Raw genomic sequence first — 23,758 nt, 5'->3', positions numbered from 1 at the left:
CGGCAGACCGCCGCAAAGCGGCGGTTTGTATCCCGCCATTTTGAACTTTCTAGAGACTGATGGGATCTCCAACAATATTTGGAAAACAAGATACAGTGGTACCCCGGGATACGAATGCGCCGGGATACGAAATTTCCGGGTTACGAAAAAAATGTATTTAAAAAAACTGTTCCGCGTTACGAATGTTTTTTCGGGTTACGAAAAAACTTTTGGTGCTTTTCGGCGCTATTTCGCACCAAATCGCGGCTTTTCCCCATTAGCGCCTATGGGTTTTTCGGCTTACGAAGCCTTTCGGGTTACGAAAGCGGCGGCGGAACGAATTACTTTCGTAACCCGGGGTACCACTGTATTCCCAACACTATCATATGCTACGTTTCACTTCCGTAAGTGAGCTTTACAACCACTACTAGAATGAAAGGGTGACATGGTCATTCATGGGAAAATCTTTTCCATGAACCCACAATTTTGCAATTAAATAGCAATGAGAACATTATTGGTGACAAACAAATTGGCTTTAGAAAGGGTAAGTCAACCTATGATCATTGCTTGGTCTTGAAGCATCTGGTTGAGAAATTAAACAGCATTATCCCGTGAATGTTGTGCAATTGCGATAAAGCTTTTCATACAACGTCGCGTTGAAAAGCAATTAAAGTGCCATTAACCTGTGAATAACCAGGCAATAAACAGCGAGGGATCCTTCATGGGGAAAATCCCGAAAATGCTTTCTTGCTGTTTATTGCCTGGTTATTCCTGGGATAATGGCTCTTTTATCGCGCAGTGTCTGAAAATCTTAATTGCGATTTAATAGTACTGTGCGCCCTTCCCTTACGCGGGGGATCCATTCTGGACTGCAACGTAAGGGAAATTCCACATATGCTTGAGCCCCATTGAAAACAATGGGGTTCGTGCATGCAGCGTGGCGCGCACACCATGGATGCGTGCGCCATTGTCTCTTCCAGTGCTGAAAGCTGCGTATGGCGCGCTCGCGTATGATGCGGGCGCACTGTGACTGAGCAATTTTCACAGGATAAACCCCATTCCAGTTTTCTTCCATGTGATAAAGTCCAGCAACAAGTTGACATCAGTATTAAAAACAGAATTAAAATGAGAATTCAGCCAGAAGAGGGCAATGAAGGCCAGAAAGTATGAAGCGATCACAGTTTCCTTGCCTTTATTTTTCTATCCAAGTGCGGACAGAGTTTAGTTTTGGGGAAATCTCTCTTTTCTTTTCTTTATTTCTTTCTCTCTCTCTCTCTCTCTCTCTCACTTTATTCCTTAAAAAAGAAATCCTGAATCCTGGTTTGTAAATAGTGTCGGACTATTTTTCAAGTTTATCACACCGGGGCTAATTTCAGCATTAAAGAGAGATGAAAGCGCATTTAAAGCATCCCGCACATAAAGCGGAAATGGCGAGTAACTGTGTGAATGATTATCACACGCGAAAGTGATACTGGAAATGCTGAAATCCTAAAAGTAAAAAAGATATGTGTTGATGCTTCTTTGTGACCGCTTTAACAGCGGGTTTTGCACGACATCATGTGAAATCGTACCACGTAATTAAGCGGTTTTCCCGGGATATTCACGGGATAAACTCCCAATCCCCTTCGTGTGATAAAATATGGCTCTGGAGACCAGGGTTCGAATCCCTGCTCAGCCATAGAAACCCACTGGGTGACCCTGAGCAAGTCACACTCTCTCAGCCTCAGAGGTCAGCAAAGGACTAAAGCTCCCCAAGAAAACCCTGGGAGAGGGTTGTCATAACTTTGAACACACAGAGCCTCCATCTCAAGGCTGGCATTTCCATGTCTCTTGGGCAGAGATTCCTGGGACTTCATGCTTTCTTTGCAAGGGAACTATAGTGCTTTATAACTGTAAAAGCCTCCCTAAACTACAAATCCCAGGGTTGCATGCAAAGGAGCAACGGAGCAGTGCAATGGAGACGTGGCACTTAATGCGGATTGAGCATGGGTACATCCTTCATTAATTCCAGAAAAAACCTTTCCAGAAAAACCAGAGATTTGAAAATCATGCTCTTTTGCTACACTTTTTCCGCACCAAGCAAAGGTCACTGCCGTTCTTTCTGCGGCTGAAGTGGCCATGCTTTGAGGAACACAGAAGTCACTAAAGTTCATAGCACTGAGCAATCCTTGGCCTCCATGTCTGAGCCCCCAGGACATTAATTATTATTATTCTTTTCTTTTTAAGTCCCGGTTCTGCTTTTGGATTTCCTTCTCCATCTCTGACGTCACTTTCCGCCGCTTCCTTGCTCAGCTGAGCTTTCGGGTGAAGCAACAGGGATTTCTTCACAACCTTTTTGCAAAGAGAAGGCAGAAAACATCTCAGATGTTGAAGGGCTTTGTCCTTTGCCCTTCTCCGGAGGCCAAAGCCTATAAACAAGGGCCGTGCTTGGTGCGTTTCCCATCATCCCTGCCTTTGTATAACCTATCTGTGCCTTGGCAGGTAAAAGTAGCCCAGCCGATCTCTGTCTGCACCTTGATGAACCCAAAAATCCTCATCAGCACTTGGCCATTGTGAGCCACTCCTTTTTACTGACCTGTTTACCCGGAAAATCTTATCTCGACTGGGACTTTCCCCCTGAAAGAATAAATGCTTTCCTTTGCTGGGATTGATGGCACCAAAGTATTGCAAGAACTGGAATAAAAGCTCCTTTCGGGATAGATAGACGTGAAACAAGGGTGCATCTGCAGTGTAGAAATAATGCAGTTCGACACCACTTTAAAATGCTGTAGCTACATCCTGTGAAGTCTTGGGATTTCTAGGTCCAAAGAGCACCGATGGCGGTGCGTCCCAAAACGACAAATCCCATGATTTAACTGCCACAGCAGTTAAAGTGGTGTCAAACTGCGTTATTTCCACAGTGTAGATGCACCCCAAGTTGCAGCGATTCTATATACCACTTAAACTGTCATGATATGACTGGTACTTTCTTGAGTGACCTTAGACTCAGGTCTACAAAATCTCATGCTAAGAACTTCTTTCTCTCACTTAAGAATTTATCACACGGAAGGGAAGTGCCCAAATTTTGTGGCTAAATGGGGGTTAAATCCAGGAATATCCCACAAAACCAGGATTGTTTTTAGACGGCGTCCCTCAACGTTGCCATTATCCCAGACTTAACCCATGAACTAAAGTGCATGATTTGTTTGCTTTTGGCCACTTTTTACTTTCTGGAAAATCCCAAAAGTGCCTTTTGGTCACTTTAATCACAGGTTAAGTCCGGGATAATGGCAACGTTGGGGGACATTGTCTGAAAACAATTCCCTTTTATTCTTGGGATTTGGGCGCTTTGCCTCCCATTTGTCTCAAAGGTGCTGCAAGATCTCTTTCCTTTCTTGACCATGCTCTGAGGTTGCTTGGCCACATGCGCCCTGGTTTTCATTTCTGAGACGTCGCGGGGTTCGAAATCTGCTCTCTGGAGGCTTGTGTTTTTAAGTTTGTGTCCCTTGCGTTCCCCTTCACTCTTTGCACACATAATGTGCTGTGTCAGCCGATTGCGCTGTTTTAGCAAAGCCAAAGGCCTGGGGCAACGCAGCTGCCTCCCTCTCTGGCATCGCAAAGGCAAAGGGAGGCTCACGCTGTGACTTCTGTGGTTAATGCAGGTGGCCATAAATCAGGGGTAGGCAATCTTTTTGAGCCGGGGGCCGGGTTGCTGTCCCTCAGACAACTGGGGGGCCGAAGCCAAAAAATAAATAATTAAATAATTTTTTTAAAAAAATTAAATATATAAATAAACCAGGACAAATGTAGGACAAAATTTTCAAATGGAAGACACCTTTTTTAAAAAAATGGAGGACACGTGAAAAAACTTGCTGATTTTTTAAAAAATGTTAATATAAATGCATGTTTCTGAGGCTTCTATAGACAATTGCCTCCCAAAGGCCCCGGCGGCAATCAGCAGCAGGACCAGGCTGGGGCCGGTTCCAAGGCCTCGCCGGGCCGCATCCGGCCTGCGGGCCGCAGGTTGCCTACCCCTGCCATAAATCATCCCAGATGGTGGTTTTGTGTGTGTTTTGTGTGAGAGTGTTGTGCTGTGTAGACACAAAAGTGTCCTGGGGTAAAGGCAGCCCTGGACATTTGGGTTCCAACAGACAAGTTGGTCAGCGAAAGGGATGGGAAATAGAGTAGTGAAAGACAAAGGGACTCTGGATGGGAGATACTGTGTCCTCACAGTGTGTGGTGTGCACTGTATAAGTCACACTCTCTCAGCCTTGAAGGAAGGCAAAGGCAAAACCCCTCTGAACAACCCTTGCCAAGAAAAACACTGTGATAGGTTTCCCTTGGGGTCCTCATACGTCAGAAACTATTTGGAGGGACACAACGAAAGCAACAAAGCTAGACATGCGCGAGAGACAGACTCAGTTGCATCCCTGCAGTTTAAGTGCTCAACTAAATTAGTACCAAAGCAATAAAACCATCATGCCATCCAGAATACTGAAGTTCGAACGGAAATTCCCACCCTGAACTGGAAAGGGCGAGCTCTGCCCTGAGAGAGAGGAAAAACGTTTTAATTTTGTCACACCGAACACTAACTATATTTTCTTCCCTTTTCCAGGGAGGAGGAGAATTCTGACAGCAATTTATAGTCCTAGGTACCATTGCATTGTGGGGCCAGTAGCCCACTGCCACTGCATTATGGTGACCCTACCATGGTGCCACTGCATTGTGGGGTCTGCAGTGCAATACTACTGCATTCTGATGTCCCTAGTGCAGTGCCACTGCATTATAGGATTTGCAGTGCACTGTCACTGCATTGTGGGGTTTGCACTGGAGTGCCATTGCATTATGGCGTTCCTAGTGCAGTGCCAATGCATTGTGAGGAAGAGCAGAGCCACAAATGCTTCTTTGGGTTTATTGCAGGAAAAGCAGGTCTGGCCCTGTCTAGAGGAACCCACCAGTGGGACAAAGATGCAAAACGTTCTTTCACCCAAACTACAAATCCCAGTATTTGGTAGGATGGTGCCAAAGCAGTTGATGCTGCAAATGTCGTGTGTGGATGCCCTCGCTATCTGTTGCTTGCAATGGGCCTGAGGAGGCCGATCCACTTTGCCTTACTATCTGGGCACCCTTTCACTTTGCTCCTATCGCCAGGCCCTAAATCCTGGGAGGCTTTGGAGCCAAGATTCCTGGGTCCTTTTATTTTCCCCAATTGCGCCACATTGGAGTGACCCTGGACAGTAAGTCATGCCTTTCTTCCTCCTGATTCCCCACACATGAAAGGCCACAAACAATGTTGTCTCCTTCTTCCAGGAACGCTCCCAGATTTGCAAACAGATTCTGCCGGATCAAAGCCTTTTCTTGGGACAGAGAGAAGGACAAGGAGGAGGATTCTGCTTCTTTTTCCTGATTACCTCTTTAAAAAAAAACCTGTCCCTTCTGGGATCAAGATGAAAAGGCTTATGAAGTTTTGAGAGAAGTGTATATAAAATCCCAGCAGAAATTGGGGTCGAGTGGCATCCTTTTCGGATGTGGCAGAGACAGTCCTGATTCATCCCTCTGCCTTCTCACTTTTTCAGCTGTGTTTTACAACGTCCCAGTTTCTCTCCTACTGTTCCCAGTAGTGATAAAGGTCTTCCCTGGTCTTCAGTCCTGCTGACATATTATATGTCCATAGTATGCTTTACTCCATCCCTATAACTGTTTGGAATAGACAGTTTTCCATGGCATTTTGCATTATGCATTTATGTGTTTGCTAGTAACACTACAGTGTGGTTATTTGCAGTGGTCCCTCCATGTTTGCTGGGGTTAAGTTTGGAGGACCCCTCCTGAAAGTGGAAAAACCGCAAATCAAATAAAACACTCTTCTTTTTACTTAAGAGGCTACCTCTCTAGGAATCTCCAGGACCTCCAATGCAACTCTATGGCCAACATCTACCAGAGGTTGACCATAGAATCAAGCTGGAGAACCTCCAAATGCCTAGAGAGGTGTTTTCTCTAGCAGTTTCTAGGTTCTCCAGCATGACTCTATGGCCAACTTCTGGCAGAATTGCGCTGGAGGAGCTAGAGATTCCTGGAGAAAACGTATTAATTGAAACTGCAAATAATCAAATCTTTATATTCCTTTGGGATATTATTATAACAAGGTGTGTCACCATTTTTAGATTCTCCATAGCTATTTCTTTGGGTCAGAGTTGACCTCTGTCGCTGAACCGTACAAACCGAGAAAGGCATGGAGGAGAGGTGAGAACGGCGTTTCGGATTTTGGCCTCGCCAACGCAAAGGGCGACATTTGTGCCATCTTCCCAGATCGCTCTGATGCCAACGCCGCAGTTGGTCCTCTGCCCTTTTGCTGTCCAGGCTTTGCAACGTTTGGACTTTTGGACTCTTTGCTTTTGCTCCCCATGACAGCCAGGGAATGCCACGTCCGTCCCTTCGGATAGGAGATAACGCTTGATTTCTGACCCCTGGAACAGCAGGCCAAAATGTTCAACACAAAAGAGTTTGCAACGTGTGCCAGATCTCCCAGAGCTTGGAAATTTACCTTTGGAAACAAACAGAATTAGAACAACAGCTCAAAAATGTACGTTTTCCAAAAAGAGAAAGTAAACCGTTCCTTGCTTGCTTGGAAAGCAACTACGGGTGCATCTTGTTCTTCTTGTTGTGTGCCTTCAAGTTGTTTCTTATGAGGGTTTTCTTGGCAAGATTTGTTCAGAGGCGCTTTGCCTTTGCCTTCCCTGAGAGGCTGAGAGAGTGTGACTTGCTCAAGGGTCACCCAATAGGCTTCCATGGCCAAGCTGGGATTTGAACCCAGATTTACAGTCCAATACTCAAACCACTCTGCCAAGTTGGCTGTTACGAGTGCATCTGCACTGAAGGAATAATGCAGTTTGACACCACTTTAAGTGATATAGCTCCTTCCTATGGACTCTTGGGATGTGTAGTTTTTACAAGGTCTTTAGCTTTGTCTATGTGTTGCTGCTTCACAAAACAATTCCCAGGATTCTGGAGGAAGGAGCCATGGCAGGTAAAGTGGGGTCAAACTGCATTATTTCAACAGTGTATCCATAACCAAGGAATTATAGTCCAAAACAAAGCTCTCCAAGTCCTCTTTGTTTATTGCAAATCCAAAAAAGGAGCCGAGTTCAAGTAACAGATAATATATATAATAACCTAGTTACATCCAAGCTCTGGAATCTCCTCTGCATAAAAAAACAAGCCCAACAGATGGGCTGGATGGATGGAAAACACGCTCCTTGTTTTCCAACCACAGGAATGCTTTGAAAAACAAAACAAATGAAACACAATCGCACTTGGGGGCTTTCTTTGTATTTCCGACCGGCCGCTGTCCTCCGCATGGGATCTCCAGCCCTTTTCTGGATGGAAAAAGAGGTCAAGATGTTTTGACTTGGCACAGATTGCCAGCTCCAAAAAGGCAAACTAGGGATGACTTGCAAGAAAGCGCTTCCCTTGAATGTCCATGGAGATGCCTATGCCTCTACCTTAGAGCAACCTGTATCTTTATTATGCACATGTTAAAGTATGTCTTTTAAATTGATCTTCTCCGTTTTGTTAACAATTGCATGTCTTGTGGTCGTAGTTTCATTCTGGGAGCCAGCATGGTGCAGCGGTTGGACTATGACTCTAGAGACCAGGGTTCGAATCTCTGCCGGAAGACACACTAGGTAACTCTGGGTGAGTCACACTCTCTCAGCCTCAGAGGATGGCAAGGGCAAATCCCCTGTGAAGAAACTTGCCAAGAAAATCCCACAATACAGTTAGGGTTAGTCTCGGAAATGACTTGAAGGCACACAACAGCAACAACAACAACAACAACAATGGGTGGGAGACACCTGGCTCAACAAAAGTACATGTGAAAGGGATCTAGGACCCCTAGCAGACCACAAACCGAGCATGAGCCAACAGTGTGATGCAGCAGCTAAAAAGGCAAATACGAGCCTAGGCTGCAACAATAGAAGTATAGTGTCTAGATTGAGGGAAGTAATAGTCCCACTCTATTCTGCTTTGGTCAGACTTCAGTGTCCAGTTCAATCCAAGAGGGATATTGACAGACTGGACCATGTCCAGAGGAAGGTGGCCAACATGTGAAAGGCCTGGAAACCATGAAGCCCTATGAGATGTTTCTGGACTGCATCTCCTAGCATTCTGGATCACGGCGGCTCCACAGCTGGGAGTTGCAGTCCAATAACATCAGGAGGACTTTCCTCATTCCCGTTGTAGTACCTTTGTTGCTGTTTTGTTGTTGTTGTTGTTGTTGTGTGCCAAGTCATTCCAGGCTTATGGCTTCTCTTCCATCTCCAGGCCTACCCACGAAATTTTAAATCATGACTTTTCAATTGGTATATTTTAAAAAATGTATAATATGAGTGTGTTTTAATGATTTTGCAGCATTGCATTTCGACTGCTGGTTTCATTAGTTTTGTATTTGAACATGTTGCACTCCGCCTTGAGCCTTGAGCAGAGGCGGGTGAGAAAGAAAATGATGATGATGATGATGATGATTTTCTTGGCAAGTTTCTTCAAAGGCAGGCATTGCAGAAGGTGGGTTTGTAGCCACTTTTCCTCCAGAGATCCTCAGGAGAGGAGGAGGAGGAGGAGGAGGAGGCAGCCAAGGCTTTCCAGCTGTTTGCTTATCTGCTCCACCATAAAATAAACCCTGGATCTGTTTTGCACATGTCACAATGCACCTCCGATGGTATCATCCTGACCTCTGGTCTCCATGCGCAGGAGGAGGGTTACTCTGGGCCATGGCTGCGCATGAGAGGCACGCAGCTGTTTGCAGGAGGAAACCAAGACCAGGAGGAAGAGGAGCAATAGAGGCATTTTTTAAATGCCTGCATGATGAATGCCCAGCAAAGGCACCTCTGGTTTGGCTTCTGTGGACCCTCCAGTCCTGGAAGGGTCAGCTTTTAAAAATCAGCCCCTTTTCCTTTCCGTCTTTTTAGGGGTCAGAATATCTCTCTGCAGTAAAATGTTTTATTGCAATGGTAACAAGAAAGCAACAAAATGCAAAGTCCAGCCGGTGGAAACACATTTATTGGGCTAATCTATAGGCAGTCACCAAGATGGCTGCTATACAATGCAACTGGAAAAAACAAATTATCTAAATAAAGATAATAATAATAATAATAATAATAATAATAAATTGGCTCACTGTCGGCTTTATATGCTATTGCATACATGCAGTATGCATATTTATATGCAACGTTCCTATTCCATATAAAGTTGACAGCAAACCAGTTTTTCAGCTAGCCACTAGCTGTGCAATTATTGTTGTTGTTGTTGTTGTTGTTATAGCCTCAGAGGATGGCAACGGCAAACCCCCTCTGAAGAAACTTGCAAAGAAAACCCCCAATAGGGTCTCCATAAGTTGGAAATGACTTGAAGGCACACAACAACAACCCCATCAAATTTTGCTTCACTCCCCAAATTTCTAGCATTGCAGTAACTTAAAACCTGAGCTGCAGTGGTTCCCAAAGTGCAACCCTCCAGATCTTTTGGACTTTATCTCCCAGAATCCTTGATGATGGAGAAGCTGGCTGGGACTTCTGGGAAGCGAAGTCCAAAACAATTTGAGGGTCAAAATTTGGGAATCACTGAGACGGGGTTTAGGCACCCCAAGAAAAGAGGGACCCAGTGCAACCAAAAGAAGACAAACACAGCAAAGAGAAGAGTTCCGGGTGACTCTGGAAGGCTAGAAATTTGGGGAGTGAAAGAAATTTGGGGTATAATTTTCATTTTGGGGGAAACAGAGCTTTCCTTTTGCCCTGATAAACCCTATATGGGTCCCACACAATCTTCCCTGCCCCCTGAGTTGGCTTGCAGTGTCTTGCTTTGTGGCCTGAGATCAGCTGCTGTTGAGTCACAAGAGCCCTGGCTGTGTGTGTCTGTACATGCAGCGTTGTTGTTGTTGCTGATGTTGTGTAGGGCATTTCCCCCTGGCAGCAAAATGCTTTGCTAGTCTATTGCAATCCTCATGTGATTTCATGATGCAAGATAAACTGGATGAGCCCAAAGTTCCTCTTTGTAACTTTTGTCTGACTCACAAGAAGCAAAGTCTCAGCCCTTCCATGGATCCAAATGGTTGCAAGAGGTTATTCGTCGCCACGCTTTGGGCATGTTCCAAATATGATTCAAAGCTAATCACTGGTTGGGGTTATATGACTGTTGTTCCCATTTGAAACCTGTCCCAATCCTACTGTGATCAGTTCCAAGTGCGATGAAGCGAGGCAAACGCAAAAAAACCCCGCTCTTTCTTGACACTAGTTCTTTGGTGGTTCTTTTGAAAAGAATCGATTCTGAAGCGTGTTCAGTAAGTGGGAATGATGGCTCTGGATAGGAAGGACTAATGGCAGAGGGGTGTTTTCCATCCCTCCTCAGTTTTTGGTTGATCCTCCATTTCCCCTTGCTGCCTTTGCGCTTGTGGTGTGACCTATGTGCGCATGATTTTTGTAAAAATAAAACTGATAGAAGCGGTGCAAACTAGCGGGGACAACCATCATGCCAAAAAAGAAGGGGTTACAAGGGGAGAATGGAAAGATCCGCTTTCATAGCGGGAACGACGGACCTTTTGGAATCAGTTTACCAATGCAGAGCAAAGGCGAATTGCAAACCAGTTTAAATGTAAGTGGGAATGAGCCCTTAGTGTTAAAGCATTGCATTCCATACCCTCCGACATTTCACAGAAGAAACCTGGGACATGGCTTTGAAAGCTAGCGGATGAAAGTTTATTTTCACAGCAGGTCGTTTTTCGAGGTTTGCACCCAAATGACCCCACAGCACTTAAGGCGAAAGGCCCATCTTGGCTTTCCCTGCAAAACTGGCAAATATTGAACCAGCCCTTTCTTGTCAAAGCTGGCTGTTGTTTTGGTGGCAGGTTTGGCTCCGAAACAGTGAACAAGGCTGCAGCTGGGAGTCTTTGTGGCTCGGAGAAACCGCCATGTGGGAGAACACGAAAAAAGGTGTGTGTGTGTGTTTTACGCCATCTCCTACACATCCCTGCACCTCTATATTTAGAGACACCCAATTGCTTTTCTGGAGTATCTAATTAGTAGTTATTTTGAGCAAGGGTGGCTGCTTAGTTTCCCTGGTGTTATTATTACAACTGATAGTAATTCAACACGGGACTCCTCCTTGTTCGCTCTGGAGATTTGCAGATGGAGAAAGTTCCACTGGTTGGATTTCTCCCTGCTATGCATTTGCAAAAGGAGACAGTCATTTGTGGTCTGGAAATATAAAGACAGGAATAGATGCATATCCAGGAGTAGCTGCGCTGGCCATACAATAACTTCCAAAATCCATAAAATAGCAATAACTTTGTTGTGGTTGTTCTGACTTATGGTGACCCCAAGGCCAACCTATCCTGGGGTTCTCTTGGCAAGATTTGTTCGGAGGAGGTTTGCTATTGCCTTCCTTTGGGGCTGAGAGTGTGTCACTTGCCCATGGTCACCAAACAATTGTTCAGGGATGAGCTAGCCAACCAAAATGCACAAAATACACATTGCAAGCTTGCAAAGTTGTTCCAGTGGAGGATGGATGGATGGATGGACGGACGGACGGACGGACGGACAGATGCCAACAAGATAGATTAGATCAGCGGTTCACAGGGGTTGCCTAAGACCATCGGAAAACGCATATTTCTGATGGTCCTAGGAACTGAGATGAAAATAATTCTATGGTTGGAGGTCACCAAAGCATGAGGAACTGCATTAAGAAGGTTGAGAACCACTGGATTAGATAGACAGATGCCAGCAAGATAGGATAGATAGATAGATAGATAGATAGATAGATAGATAGATAGATAGATAGATAGATAGATAGACAGACAGACAGACAGATAGGGCTTTGCCTCTTTCCCCTTCTCTGGGGAATGCAGGGTTAAGACTTTCCCTTGCCCTTGCAATGCTGGACATTAAACTTTGTCCTCAGGGCCACCTCTGCAAATCTTGTAGCTCCTCCAGCTGCTGCTGCTGACTCTGCCAGTCCCGCCCCACTCTTTTCTTCTTCCATCCTTCCATCCTTCCTTCCATCCCTCCATCCATCCCTCTGCCTGCCTTTCCCACCAGCTGGGCTGGTATTTAAATCTGGGCAGAGCTGGGCTGGCAGAAGACACTTTCCTGGGACTCCAGCAGCAAGAGACAGGTAAAGCAAAGGGGGGCTGGCAGGCAGCAACCTGTTCAGAGAAGCCTGTCTGGCTCCCTTTGAATAAACTGGCAGCACAGACTATTAATCTGGGTGTTAAATTCTGGGAAGATGAAAACAAAGAGGAGAAGGGTTTGTTTTTCTTTCTGGATTAGGAAAGTTGGGATAAACAAAAAAAGGTTTGATGCACATTTTATTTAACAGGAGTGTTTAATGGAAAGCTTTCTGAAATGGGGGAACTGTAGACTGCGATTGATTCTTTGCATGTCTCTAGCATTAAGGATGGGTAAGATTCCTGCTTGTTGTTGTTGTTGTGCACCTACAAGTCCTTTGCAACTTATGGTGATCCTAAGGCAAACCTATCATGGGCCTTTCTTGGCAAGATTTGTTCACAGGAGACTTGGCTTTGCCTTCCTCGGAGGTTGAGAGAGTGGGAGCCCATATAGGAAACCCACTGGGTGGATTCGAACCCTGGTCTCCAGAGCCATAGTCCAATGCTCCGACCACTACACCACGCTGCCTCTCAAGATTCCTGCTAGCAGAAAGCAATCCAGATCCTGGAAACTTTTACCTTTTTTAACAACATTTCTTAGGATTGCACAAACCATTTTTGCTTTGGGAAACCTATTCCCTCTTATTCAAGGTCTGATGGTTTATACAGTGGGGCCTTTGGTATCTGCTGGAGTTTGGTTCCAGGACCCTTCCCCTGGATACCAAAATCTGTGGATGCTCAGCTCCCATTACATACAGTGGGATAGTAAAATGGTATAATTTGTGGCAAAGTCAAGTATTTGCTTTCTGGGATTTTTGCATGTGAATATTTTTGAACCATGGTTGGTTGAATCTGCAGATGCAAAGTCTATGGATGTACGGAGGGCTGGCTGCACACTTGTAACTGATCATGTTTACATAGGTTTCAATGTTTTAAATGTTGTCTTAACTTGTAAATGTACTTAGCCTCTCTAGCCTAGCTTTGGGGGGCTTGATCCCCTGCGTTGCCCCTCTCTTCCAGCATCTATGCTCACTCCTCTTCCCTATTCTTTTGTCTCTCTCGTTTCCAAAAACAGCTGAAGAGCAGCCATGAAGTCCCTTGCCCTTCTTTTCACGGTGGTCCTCTTGAGCGGTGAGTATCTCGACTCAAAGTCAGTGACATCTGAAAAAGCAAAAAGACCCAAAACCAGCCACAGTGCCTCCAGATACCTCCCTCCCGATGCTCCGTAAAGATTAGTGTATCATTAATATTTGCAGATAGGATATATCTACTCTAATCGGTTAGACGTCGGTGGAGTGGCAAAATCTGGGGGGAGAGTGGAAATTTGCCACATCTTCATGTCCTGTTTGTGCTGAACTCAGCGATCCTTTGCCCTGACTATTACTATGAAAAGTACTAGCTGTTTCGTCGCATGTGAGGCAAGCGCTAATGTCATTGGAAAGAAGGAGAGAGAGAGATAGAGAGCCCTGGGCTTAAGAAACGTTTAGCTGGAATGGATTGAAATCTCATCCGTTCTTACAACACCCAAAATCCACAAAACAGTCATACTTTTGTTGGGCCAATACTGTTTTGTGGATTTGGGATGTTATTGTACTTTGCTATATGGCCAACATGGCTACCCCTGGATAAGTATCTGTTCCTATCTTTATATTTCCAGAAGTGGCCAGCCATATAAGTTTGTGAGATCTCACCTGACTTTCCATGCAAGGACTGACCAGCCCCTATCTTCTTAGTAGGCACAACTGGGAATATTCAGGGTGGTCGGTGGTCATACAACTACCTTTTCCATTGGTTACTTATGTCCTGTTCCCCCATTGCCTATAGAAAATAGCATCCCAGCTGCTGTTTGTAACCTTGTTGTTGCCATCCATTTGGCTCTGACTTATGGTGACCCTATGCATGAGAGACCTCCAAGTCATCCTTTGTGGCTTCCTCAGGGGAGTCTTTCCACCTGCAATGAGATCTTCCTCTTTCCCTACTACTTTTTACACTGTTGTTGTGGGCATTCAAGTCATTTCTGGCTTATATGCCAGCCCTAAGGTAAACCTATCATGGGGCATTCTGGGGCTGAGATTGTGCAAATGGGTTTCCGTGGCTGAGCAGGGATTCGAACCCTGGTCTCCAGGGTCATAGTCCAAGGGTCATTACATGCGCACAAATAGTTTGCTACTTTCACCAAGAATTCACTTATTTGTCATCCACCTGTGTTTTGCTGTATATTACAAAGTACAACAGTCTCAGTTTAGTCTTCTTAGCTTCTATGGACAACCCAGGCTTGTGAAGTCGAAGGCTTTCATGGCCGGCACCACAGTTTTCTGTGGGTTTTTCAGACTCTGTGGCCATGTTCTAGAAGAGTTTGTTTCTGACATTTCGCCAGCATCTGTGGCTGGCATCTTCAGAGAAATGGGACGATGCCAACCACAGATGCCTGCCTTCTAGAAGATGGCCACAGAGCTTTCACAACCACACGTGGAAATACAATGGCCTTTAGTATTCAATGATGTCTTGAATTATGGCAGAGATGTAGAAGATCTTTTATTAGATTCCTGAGTTTCCCTCGTTTCTCTTCCCATCCAGGCTCCTTGGCCAACCCAGTCTTCCAAGATGAACCCAAATCCAAATGGGAAGAGACTGTGGAAGTCTTCTGGGACTATGTGACCCGAGTTGGGAATGCAGCCGATGATGTGACTGCTCAGATCAAGAGTTCCCAGCTCAGCAAGGAACTGGAGTGAGTCACTTCGCTTCTCTTTTCTAAGCAGGTGCTGTAGGGGTTGGAGCCAGGTTTTAACTCTCAGCTCCAAAGACTGGTGCATTTAACCCACAAACACATGTTCCAAAGACCTCGGTTCACAATGCTATGAAATCTTGTCTGTTTCCAAGACCAGATTAAATCAACTTTATTAGATTACCTTGCTGTATTTATCCTGAGATACCTTGGTTCCTCTTTGCCTCCTAGCATTAGAAACACCACTATTAATTATTTGGTTGGCCTTTGGTGCTGTTTGTAACCTCGTTGTTGTTGCCATCAAGTTGACTCTGACTTATGGCGACCCTATGAATGAGAGATCTCCAAGTCATTGTGTGGAGATGGCAAAAGGAAGACGAAACTGAAGCTTAGGTTATTTTATGGGATTATGGCAACTCATTCTTTCATGGCTCAAGAATGTCCCATTGTGACCATAATGGCTCAAGATGGCCATTATCCTCATTTACCACACATGTAATTAACTTAAGGTTTTTCTTTATCCCTGCCAACTTTACCTCTGACTACTACAAGGTGAAGGATCTGATGTTTGTTAGACTTGCTGGTTTCTATTTAGATATTATAAAATGGGCCCTTGGTATCTGCTGAGGGTTGGTTCCAGGACCCTCCATGGATACCAAAACCCATGGATGCTCACATCCCATACACACACACACACACACACACACACACACACACACACACACATTTTAAAGCCATGGATGGTTTAATCTATAGATGCAGAATCTACGGATTAAGAAGGTCGATTGTACTTTGTGCAGTTGTCGTTGATGCTCAGTTTATCGTGTGTAATGGCATCACCAGGACCTGCCCCTTGTAGCATCATCCTTGTAACAGCGCCGGGGCCCACTGTTTGTGGCATCACAAAGGGTTGGCCCCCAATCTCAGGTTTTGGCCTCGGCACAGCATAGTCCTGGCACCTTTACTCTTAAAGAGGCCACTAGATCTTTCAGTTGAACAAGATGGCTGTCTCATTGGGAAAATGGTCTCCTGGGCGATACCCTTCTGATCCCAGCTCCTCTACCCTCTTTATCTTCCACAGCGGCCTTATAACGGACACCATGGCGGAGGTGGAGCTCTACACAGAGGACCTGCGTTCCAAGTTTGGCCCCTACGCTCAGGAAGCCCAGCAGCGCCTGACCAGTGAAGTGTCCGCCTTGTCGGGGAAACTGCGCACGGACATGGAAGAGACCAAGACCAAGATTGTCCAGTATACCAATGACGCCCGTGTCATGATCGACCACAACCTGGACATGGTGCGCTCCCAGCTCAGCCTCTTCATGCGCAAGCTGAAGAAGCGCCTCACCAAGGACACCGAGGAGCTGCGACGCAAGATGGCCGCCTACACCGAGGAGGTACGGGCCAGCACTGATGAGAAGGTCGACGCCGTGCGCCAGAGCTTGGAGCCTTACATCTCCAACATCCGGGAGAAGGGGCAACAGCGGCTACAGGCCCTACAGCAAGCCATGGGAGAGCAAGGGAAGATGGTGCATGAGCAGCTCAGCAGCCGCGCTCAGGACCTCCACAGCCATTTCCAAGAGAAGGCTGAGGAGGTCAAGGGCTCCTTCGACCAGGCCACCGAGAAAGTGCGCCAGTGGTTCGCCCCGTTCCTGGAAGACGTCTCCTCCCAGTTCCAGTCTCTGGTGGAGAAATTCAAGAGCCTGCAGTCCTAATGGTCTGGCCCGCTCCGCTCCGGTCCCAGCAAAAATAATCTGGGCATGCCTTGGTTGCCTTGGGAATCAAGATGGCCCCCAGACCTGAGACTCCTTGGTTTGAACAGCCATCGATGCTCCCCGTCATGTACTAACCTCACACTGTCGCCTCTCTCACACATACAAACACACACTGTTGTTGTCCCAGTTCTTCTTGGCCAGAAGTGCGGCCATTCTGGCTGATTAAAATTCTGTGCGTTTTCTTCTGGCCGCCACTTTTTAGGTCCTGCGTTAGTAACTGTGTGAACCCCACGGCCAAAAAACAAAAACAAAAAGGCCTCCTCCTCCTCCCTTGTTTTAACATCTTAAGCCCGAGATGCTTGTGTGCACATCACTTTTTGTCGTGTTTTCTCGGCTGTAACTTGTCGTTTTTCTGTTTTGATCTGTAACAATAAAGTATACTTTGGGTATGTCAGCCCCTTGTGTGGTCATTGGTTCCTGTCTGATGTGCCCACCGCATCGAAGAAATAAAATACAGTCTCAGCCCTCCCATTTGCAGATTTAGCTTTTTGCCAATTTCATTATTCACGGATTTGACTGATTTGTTTTCTCTAGGAATCTCTAGGTCCTCCAGTGTGACTTTGCTGGAAGTTGACCATAGAGTTACACTGCAGGCCCTAGAGCTTCCTAGAGAAAACATTTCTCTAGGCATTTATAGCTCCTCCAGAGTGATTCTGTGGTCAGTGTCCAGTTGATGTTGACCACAGAGTTGTGCTAGAGGACCTAGGCATTCCTAGATAAAACACTTCTCTAGGCATTTGTAGGTCCTCCAGAGTGATTCTGTGGTCAATGTCCAGCTGATGTTGACCACAAAGTTGGGGTGGAGTACCTAGAGATTTGTAAAGAGGAGTTCTCTCCACTAAAAAAACAACAACCCACTTTCATGTGGGTCCTGTGCCCTTAACCCCACTGAATGTGGAGGGCCCACCATAAAACTAGATTTAAAAGAAAACATTACAATAAATGAGTCAGTTTGGTTTTATTTAATGCAGCTAAGATCTTTAGATAGATGGTGGAATGTGGATAGAGACAGCAGAGCAATGGCATTCATCTTAAAAACAGCATATGACACACCCTGCAATATTTCACCTCACTCCCCAAACTGCCCTGTTTTTAAGCCTATAGAAGAAAGGAGCATTTGGACTTCCAGATGTTGCAATTCTCAGGATTCCTCACTATTGGCACAGACTGCTGGGAGTTGCAGTCCAATGATTCCTGCAATGATTCCCCTGCTGACATTGCTGACTTTAAGTTTTCTTTAAAATCCAGCTATTCTCTCATCCATGCTATATTTCTGTTTTTAATACACAAAACGTCTGGCACCAACCAGACAAAAGCACTGTCAGACACACTTATTTCAAGTCCATCACTTGCCGCCTTTCCATTGCTGGCTCCTTCACCAGACAGAGAGGTGATCCTTGCTTGTGGGTTTTGTACTTTGTTGTATTTTGACGCATGGCCAACATGAATTGGATGTTCCATGACATCCAATTTAGCCACAACTGGGGAATCCTAAACAAGAAGGAAGCAAAGCACTGGGACTTAACTCTTTAAGGTTTTGCGCTTTTGTACCTCCAGCAAAGAAGGAGCAGTTAGCTTTGTACAGGACAAGGACACCTGGATCTCAAGAGAAGTTACTTTTCTGCTGCTAACGGAGCTGAAATGTTATTATCTGGCTTTTAATGCTCTTTGTTTATAGCTCAAATACTCCGAAGGCACCAGATCCTGTCTGATCTTGCAAGTGAAGCCCTGGTTAATATTGGGATTGGAGACCAGCAAGGAATCCCAGGTGCTGGGAGCAATATTTCAGAGGAAGGAACTGGCAAAACCAACTGTAGAGTGTTTCTTGCCTAAGAAAACCTTCTGAAACTCATGGGGCCGCCATGAGTAAACAGGCAACTTGTAGTGCAAACTACAGAAATAGTGCAGCTTGATACCCTTTTAAGTGCTATACGTTCTGGGAATCTGTAGCACCATGCATTTTATGCTTTGGAGTCGCCCCAATAAAGGTATGGATTTTGATGTTTTTTGCCCTTCCAGACTCACAGATCAGGGAGGGATGGCTATTAGGACCATTAAGTTGTTTCTTTGGCCATTCCTTGGGAATTTTCCACACACAAACGCCCCACACACTCTTTCAGCGGCTGCCAGTGATAACACATCATTTGTTTATCCAAAGGCTAATATAGGATACGCTGGTTTTTTCCATATCTGATTATACAAAGAAGTGGTTTCAAAATACCCTTCGCTTGCTCCTTTCCTTCGGTTGGAGGCAAATAGAAGCATTGGGGGGCACTGAAAACCCTCTTTCCAGAGTCTGGGCTGCAGAGCCATTAAACCATGGAAGGGACCCCCCAATGGCCATATAATCCAAGCCCCTGCCATGCAAGGATCCACTGCTGAAAGACCTCTCCAAAATGGCCATCTAATCTCTGCCTCCGATACATGCCACTGCTGAACATCTCTTACCTTTGGGAAGGTCCTCCTGATGTTTAGCCAGATCAGCAGCAGCATTATTTGTCATTTGAATCCGTTGGTTGGGGTCTGGTCCCGGTTTCGATTATTTTACAGTATGTTGTTTTGCAGGCCCACTGCGGTTTGAATGTTGGGCTGTGACTCTGGAGACCAGGGTTCGGTTCAAGGCTCAGCTATGAAATCCATTGGGTGACTTTAGGCAAGTCACACTCTCTCAGCCTCAGGTGAAGGCAATGGCATGGCAAACCTCCTTTGGACACATCTTGCCAAGAAAACCCCATTATATCTTTGCCTTAGGGTTGTGACTCGAAGGCATGCAACATCGACAGCTGAAAAGTGGCTTTTCAATATATATATATATATATATATATATGAATACATACATAAATAAATAAATCCTTATCCACAGATTTTTTTGGATTCAAGCATCCATGGCTTGAAAATATATATATTTTTAAAGGATAAATTGCAAATAGCAAACCTTTGGAAAGATGCTCCGTCCTCTTAATTTCGTATCCAGAGACAGAGAATGGAATCTCTTTCTGTTTATTTTCCTTTTGAATCTAGGTGTATTATCTGAGGTTTTTCTTTTTTTATGCATGCTTTGCATGACTATATTATCTATGTGACAACATTTACTAGTTAAACATTTATTAATTCAAAGAAAGAAAGATAGATTGCTCCTATGTGTCTCAGACAGAGACTTTCCTTTGGGAAAGCGTTGCTGCAAGAGCTGGGCCAGCGTCCAGGGCATTTTGAAAGTGCCTCTGCTTTCTGTTTTCGTCCCTTTCTTCTAAATACAAATTACTTCTTTGTGAGCAGCAGGACTGAAAAACAAGTCCATTGGAGCCAGTCCTCTGCTTGTCCCAATGGAGAGAAACACACGACCGAGTCTTTTCGCACAGATGGATGGGCACCATTGGTGAAATAATGTAACACTGTTGTTGCTGTTACATTTGCCATTGAGTTGGCTTTGATTTATGGTGACCCCTCTGAATGAGAGACCCCCCCAAGTGATCCCTATTATAAAAATCCCTTCTCAGGTCTTGCAAAGTCAGTCCTGGCTTCCTTCATGGAGTCCTTTGCTATTGCCATTTCGGAGATACTATCGCTTTTTCCTATGAGCCAGGTGACAGGTCACAATATGGCATGTCCAAAGTACAACAGCCTCAGTTTTAGCCTTTCTTGCTCCTCTTGGGAGCTCAGGCTTGGTTTGGTGTCAGACCCATTCGTTCATGTCAAATTTAAATTCCAAGAATTGGATTATAAGAAAAGAGATTCCACTTAAACCTTAGGAAGAACTTCTCGATTGTAAGAATAAAGGAAAGGCATTATGAAGGAGGAGGAAGGAAGGAAGGAAGGAAGGAAGGAAGGAAGGAAGGAAGGAAGGATTCTCAGCCACTCTCATTATTGGAGAAGGTGGGATGGAAATTGATAAAGAAAAGAAGAAAAGAGAAAGAGGAAGAAAGAAAGAAAGAAAGAAAGAAAGAAAGAAAGAAAGAAAGAAAGAAAGAGAGGAGTTTCTCTCTTGCTTGGGAAGGCCGTGGGGGAAGTTGAGTTTCTCAGTGAAAACCAAGGCTTTCTCAGCTGAGTCTGTTTCTTGTCTTTTGCAAGAAATGTGGAGCTGGAGATAAAAGAAACCCTCCAAATAGGATTCCAGTTGGAGGTTACTGGAGTTCAGCCTCTTCTGTGTCTCTGGAGGAAGAAGGAGGAGAGGGAAGTGAAAGGAGGCCAGCAGCTCTTGGGACAAACATTGTGCCATGAACGCAAATAACCCCGTCCGGAGTGGGATGCATGCGTGGGGCTATGGTCCTTTCCCATCGGTCCGGATGCATGCTGGGGCTGATGCCAGTTCAAAATGGGGGCCAAGGGAGGTTGAGAAAGGGAACACTGTGGAGCTGGACTGTTTGTTCCATGGAGCAGCATTAGGAGATGGAGGAGAAAAGGGCTGGGAATCAGGCACAGAGAGGGCCATCTTTGGAAACAGCACGAGACTTTTTTACAGGGAGATAACCAGGCCTTGTATGTTGTGTTTCTTCCATTGACGCACTTTGGGCCGGAGCCAGTCTTTAAGGGACCGGAAGGCATTGCGGTGCTTTAAAGCTGGTCTGCAAGATACGCCAAGGTCCCCCTTTCATAATGCTATAAAGTTATTTTCGAGAAGAAGTGCAAACCAAAAAAAGAGAGGGATCTGTCAGCACCTCCAAGTCTATCGGCTTTTATTTCAGCATGCGCTTTCGTGGACTGATGACCATCAGGTGCATCAAGAGATAATGCAGTTTGACACCATGCTGCAGCTCCAGACTGTGGAATCCTGGGATTTGTAGTTTTGCAGGGTCCTTGGCCTTCTCTGCCAAAGGGTGCTGATGATGCCTCGCCAAACTACGAATCCCAGGATCCTTTGAGACGGTGCCATGGTCATTAATGGGGTGTCAACCTGCATTATTTCAACATCAGATTTTAGCAATAGACATTTTAGTTCTAAAGGACATCAAAGGGAGAAGAGGAAAGAAGAGAAGAGAAAAAAGAGAAGAGAAAGAGGAAGTGAAGAGAAGAGAAGGAGATAAAAGAATATGCCTCTTGGGGATGCTGGGAATTGCAGTCCAAAACAAAGCAACTCTCCTAAGCACTGATATTCATCCACTCTTCAGTTCATCCACTCCACAAATTCTGACACTCATCCGCTCAAGGATTCTCGTTCGGTTCTTCCTCTTCTCTTCTGTCTTCCTCTCCAACTTGTTTCCAAGGGAGTTAGCAAATCCAAAGAACAGGCTGAACGCTGAATTTCTTAACAAATGCAATCCAAACGATCAGACAATGCAATGGTCTATACTCAGCCAAGGGCAAAGGAATCATTACCCCAACAGCAAAGTGCCAAACGTTTTGTTTTTTAGAAAAGGACGGTATCTCTGCAACGCGGGGATCTCTGGGTGATGTGGCGCTTTAAATGCACACTTTCGCAATTGAAGAGATGCACTTTTTTGCCTCCTCTGCAAAAACTGGGTCTTACAGAATCGTTGCTTTTTAAGGCCTTTTGTTTGCTTGTTTGCTTGTTTAGTGCAGTTTTCTGGGGTTGGTGTGTGCCGTAGTTGAGGCTGGGGGCCAAATACTATGACTCCAGACCCTCCAATGTTGCACAAATGAAAGCAAAGGCATGTGAGGCCAAGCAACATCAGAGAATGTGGCGCTAGGTGGCAAAGGAAGGAGGAAGAAGACACAATCTAGGAGAGGCTGCAGCAGTTTGCTTTTGCCTGGCTTATTGGGAAGGGCAAGTGTCTGTCCACTTCTCTCCTCTCCTCCTTCTGTGGCATTCATTGAGATTTAAACGCTTTTGTATTTTGAGCTCAACTTGCAGCCATTGAAGTAAGCAGAGGACAAAGTGGGAAAGTGGAAGGAGGAGAGAGAAAGCGGGACATTTTAAAAAGAGCTGGGAAAGTGGAATGGCAGAGGAATAATCAGGACTTTCCATGCCAAACTGAGACAGTTTGAAAAGAGGGAAGGAAGGAAGGAAGGAAGGAAGGAAGGAAGGAAGGAAGGACTGTAGTTTTCCATATCTTGATCATTCCTGATCTTGATGGGGAGGATTTGTAAGAAATCCTAGTCCTTTATGACCCATGTCCAACACGAAACAAACATTATTGCCTTTCAGCCCTTAGAGAACCAGAGGGATGTAAAACCCCATAAATATCATTCAATTGGTCAAGAATAAATATTTCTAACCATTTTTTCTCCTTGGTGTGAGAAAGTCATAGGAAACTGCAGCTTTCGAAGGCTATGCACTGTATAGAACTCATTCTGTGCAAAAAGCAATATTAATGCATGCTTTTTAAAATCAGAAAACAACATTTATTGCACAGAAATAAACAGTGCACAGAAAACACCAAATAACAAACAAACACCCTTTTCTGCAAAGGAAGTTATCCTTTCAGCATACAAAAACGCATGCATGTGTCAAACCTGAGTCCCAAATATGAAGGTTTTTGCACACCAAGGGTCTCCGCAGCAGCATCTCCAGAGACTTGGAAAACCCATTTTTCAACCATTTTAAAATATGTTTTTCTCTCGCTAAGGAAAGAGCAACCTTTGCGCCATTTGCATCATAGGATGAACGACTTCCCTCTTTCAATTTGAGCAATTCGGTCTGGGCTAAAATGGAAAGATGAAGGCAAGTTTGCATGAAAAGGGAATAAGAAAACAAAGATGGAAAGAGCAACAGCTGATTTTGGAAGGTTCCCAGCCTTGGTTGCATGTTTAAAACCCACAAACGGAAACAAGTACGGACATGAAACACGGCGGAGGGGATGTGCAACTTGTACAACTTGTCCTGTTGCTAAATACATACAAGCTAATTTCCCCTGTTTGTTTGTTTTTAATGTCTTTATTTATTGGGGGGAAATGTTTTGTATTGCATCTCCTTAAAAAAAGCATCTCGGTGACTACTGCAATAAAAATAGATCTGTACAATAAAACGGATGCCTTATCCTCAGAGGTTTTGCAAAGAGGGCTCACACCCTAAAAAAGAACCAAATGCAGCAGAGGTTTGGTTTATATTTATATTTTGTAGCTGTGTTTGTAACATTTTACAGGCTTTTTAACTGTCTAAAATGGTGTCAAACTGCATTATTCCTGCAGTGTAGACGTATCTTTTCCAAAGCCAACAAGTGGGTTTCTGTGCAGAGCAGGGATTTGAATCCTGGT

At 45.0% G+C, this 23,758-nt stretch overlaps 1 protein-coding gene across 1 annotated transcript; it reads left to right on the top strand.

Moving 5' to 3' along the window:
- The first annotated feature begins 11,989 nt into the window (after positions 1-11,989).
- Positions 11,990-17,000, top strand: APOE (apolipoprotein E). Its single transcript, XM_089478798.1, has 4 exons — positions 11,990-12,117; positions 13,185-13,240; positions 14,687-14,837; positions 15,916-17,000. Exons 2-4 carry the CDS (start codon positions 13,198-13,200, stop codon positions 16,544-16,546), a joined length of 825 nt encoding a protein of 274 aa, XP_089334924.1. The 5' UTR covers positions 11,990-12,117; positions 13,185-13,197; the 3' UTR covers positions 16,547-17,000.
- Positions 17,001-23,758: the final 6,758 nt, after the last annotated feature.

Source organism: Sceloporus occidentalis, unplaced genomic scaffold, assembly GCF_023333645.1.
Source record: "Sceloporus occidentalis isolate IW3139 unplaced genomic scaffold, rSceOcc1.0.p SCAF_13, whole genome shotgun sequence".
Lineage (NCBI taxonomy): Eukaryota > Metazoa > Chordata > Lepidosauria > Squamata > Phrynosomatidae > Sceloporus > Sceloporus occidentalis.
This window is presented reverse-complemented; position numbering and strand designations above follow the sequence as displayed.

What these genes read in the sequence shown, in the direction of transcription:
- APOE (XM_089478798.1), top strand. Translation starts at nt 13,198, where the DNA reads ATGAAGTCCCTTGCCCTTCTTTTCACGGTGGTCCTCTTGAGCG. An exon ending in CACGGTGGTCCTCTTGAGCG is followed by an intron (nt 13,241 to 14,686) that starts GTGAGTATCTCG and finishes CTTCCCATCCAG; the next exon opens with GCTCCTTGGCCAACCCAGTC. An exon ending in CAGCTCAGCAAGGAACTGGA is followed by an intron (nt 14,838 to 15,915) that starts GTGAGTCACTTC and finishes TATCTTCCACAG; the next exon opens with CGGCCTTATAACGGACACCA.